We start from the raw sequence: 1891 nt of genomic DNA, 5'->3' as shown, positions 1-1891 counted from the left end.
GGATAGATCCCCCCCATGAGCTGTATTTATATATTGTCTTATACCTACAAATAGTTCAAATAAAAACTAAAAAAGTTTAGAAGTTGTGTATACTTAAATATTACCCGTATATAAATATTTACCCGTTAACGATAAGCATGATTTCAAAATAAATGGTCTGATTCATTTTAATTCTTATTTATTAATAAACATTGGGTGCCTTGCCACACACTGTACCTAATTATGAATAGGTTATAGATGGTAAGTTAAGTAATCCGATAATGGGAAAACCACCATTCCATAAACATAATATAATAATAAAAAATGTAACTTCAAGATTTACATTTCGTAGAACGAATAATAGCCATAGATAGTAGGTACTAAGAACGCGCCCCGACACAAAGTATCTACATTGATTATTGCGATTACGTATAAACAGTAAACACTACACAGTAGGTATACACACCGTGTCATTCTTTCACATTCACAGTGTCAGTTACATTTTTATAAGCTAAAAGCAAAATGGAGCAAAAAAAAGAAAATTACCAGCAACTAGCAGTACTTTATTGAATTTTTTTAAAAAGAAGCCTGGGCCTGACGTAAGTATTACAATTTAAAATACTTGACATTATTAGACCCGGAATTAAATGTTTAAATATTATGTTTGACGTATTCAACTTATTATAATTAGCATTACAACTCGTGCAAAAAATATGCAAAATTAAATTAACACCAGTTAAAAAAGTACCTATAAAAAATATAATTGCAGTCACCGCAGTTTATTCAATAACTATTAGTTATATCATATTAATCATTATAAAACATTTAAATGAGTTTATTAAAAAAAAAATAGAATTTAAAAATGTATGATAATATAATAATAATTAATAATACCTACTTAATATTTAAAAACAATTTAATTCAATTTTACCTATACATTGTCTTGTTTATTATTTAAGGAAAACGTAAAGAAATTTGATGATACATCACGTGAAAAATATCATGTTGAAAATAAAAATTTGATTCAAGCTGTCCAAGAAACAAATAAGGTACAGTACCTATTGTTCTATCGTTCTATGGTATTGTACCTGTTGTACTCCTGCCTGCTAACATTGCATTAAAATTAATAAATTAGATTGTGCTTCGTAATTTTTTTGAGGGAACATTTTGATGCTCGTAAAAATGACATTGCTTTGTTTATTAAACGTGATTTATTATCAGACGAAGAAAAAAATACTGTAAGCTTTTCGAATGCTAATGCCTTATGTCGGATTTAGTCTGAACTATAGTTAAAACCTACCAATATATCATAATATAATATAAACTACAATGTAATTGTTTTTATTATTTTTTGTTTAAAACCTGTAGGTACTTACCAATTTATGGTTATCAAATCATAATTACATATTTCCATTTAATGAAAAAAACAAAAAAAAAGGTTTAAAATTTCAGTATAAATGGCTGAACGAATTCAATTGGCTTGTTTATTTGGAAGTTGAAGGTGGAGCTTTTTGTAAGCATTGTGTTGTTTTTGCAAAAACCGGTGGAATAGGAAATCAATATTTAAAATATTTGGTTAGTGAAGTATTTGATAGTTGGAAAAAAGCTAAAGAGGTATTATTGAATATATTAATGTTTTATTTTTTAATCGCTTATAATTTAATATTATTTTAATTTTAATTTCATTTCCCTTTGAATACATGTTATTATATTGTTATAATTGTAATTAAATGATAGGTATTTCGAAATCATTCTGCATTAGAGTACCACACATTTTCTATTTTGTAATCTGATGAATTTTTAAAAATATATTTAAAAAAAGAGCCAACTATAGTAGAATGATTGGATACAGATAGGTATTTAATCATTAATTAGCTTAAGTCTGCAAGTATGTACTTAGATATTTTTTTTT

The 1891-nt window shown here is 26.0% G+C and overlaps 1 protein-coding gene across 1 annotated transcript; it reads left to right on the top strand.

The window, feature by feature from the left end:
- Nucleotides 1–497: 497 nt before the first annotated feature.
- LOC112681114 lies at nucleotides 498–1849 on the top strand (the record flags this gene model as incomplete). Its single annotated transcript, XM_025551383.1, has 5 exons — nucleotides 498–578; nucleotides 939–1028; nucleotides 1137–1217; nucleotides 1348–1593; nucleotides 1717–1849. Coding segments are annotated over 5 exons (549 nt in total), but the record flags the coding sequence as incomplete, so codon positions are not given.
- Nucleotides 1850–1891: the final 42 nt, after the last annotated feature.

The sequence above is a fragment of the Sipha flava genome, unplaced genomic scaffold (assembly GCF_003268045.1).
Source record: "Sipha flava isolate LNK unplaced genomic scaffold, YSA_version1 18586_pilon_pilon, whole genome shotgun sequence".
Classification (NCBI taxonomy): Eukaryota; Metazoa; Arthropoda; class Insecta; order Hemiptera; family Aphididae; genus Sipha; species Sipha flava.
This window is presented reverse-complemented; position numbering and strand designations above follow the sequence as displayed.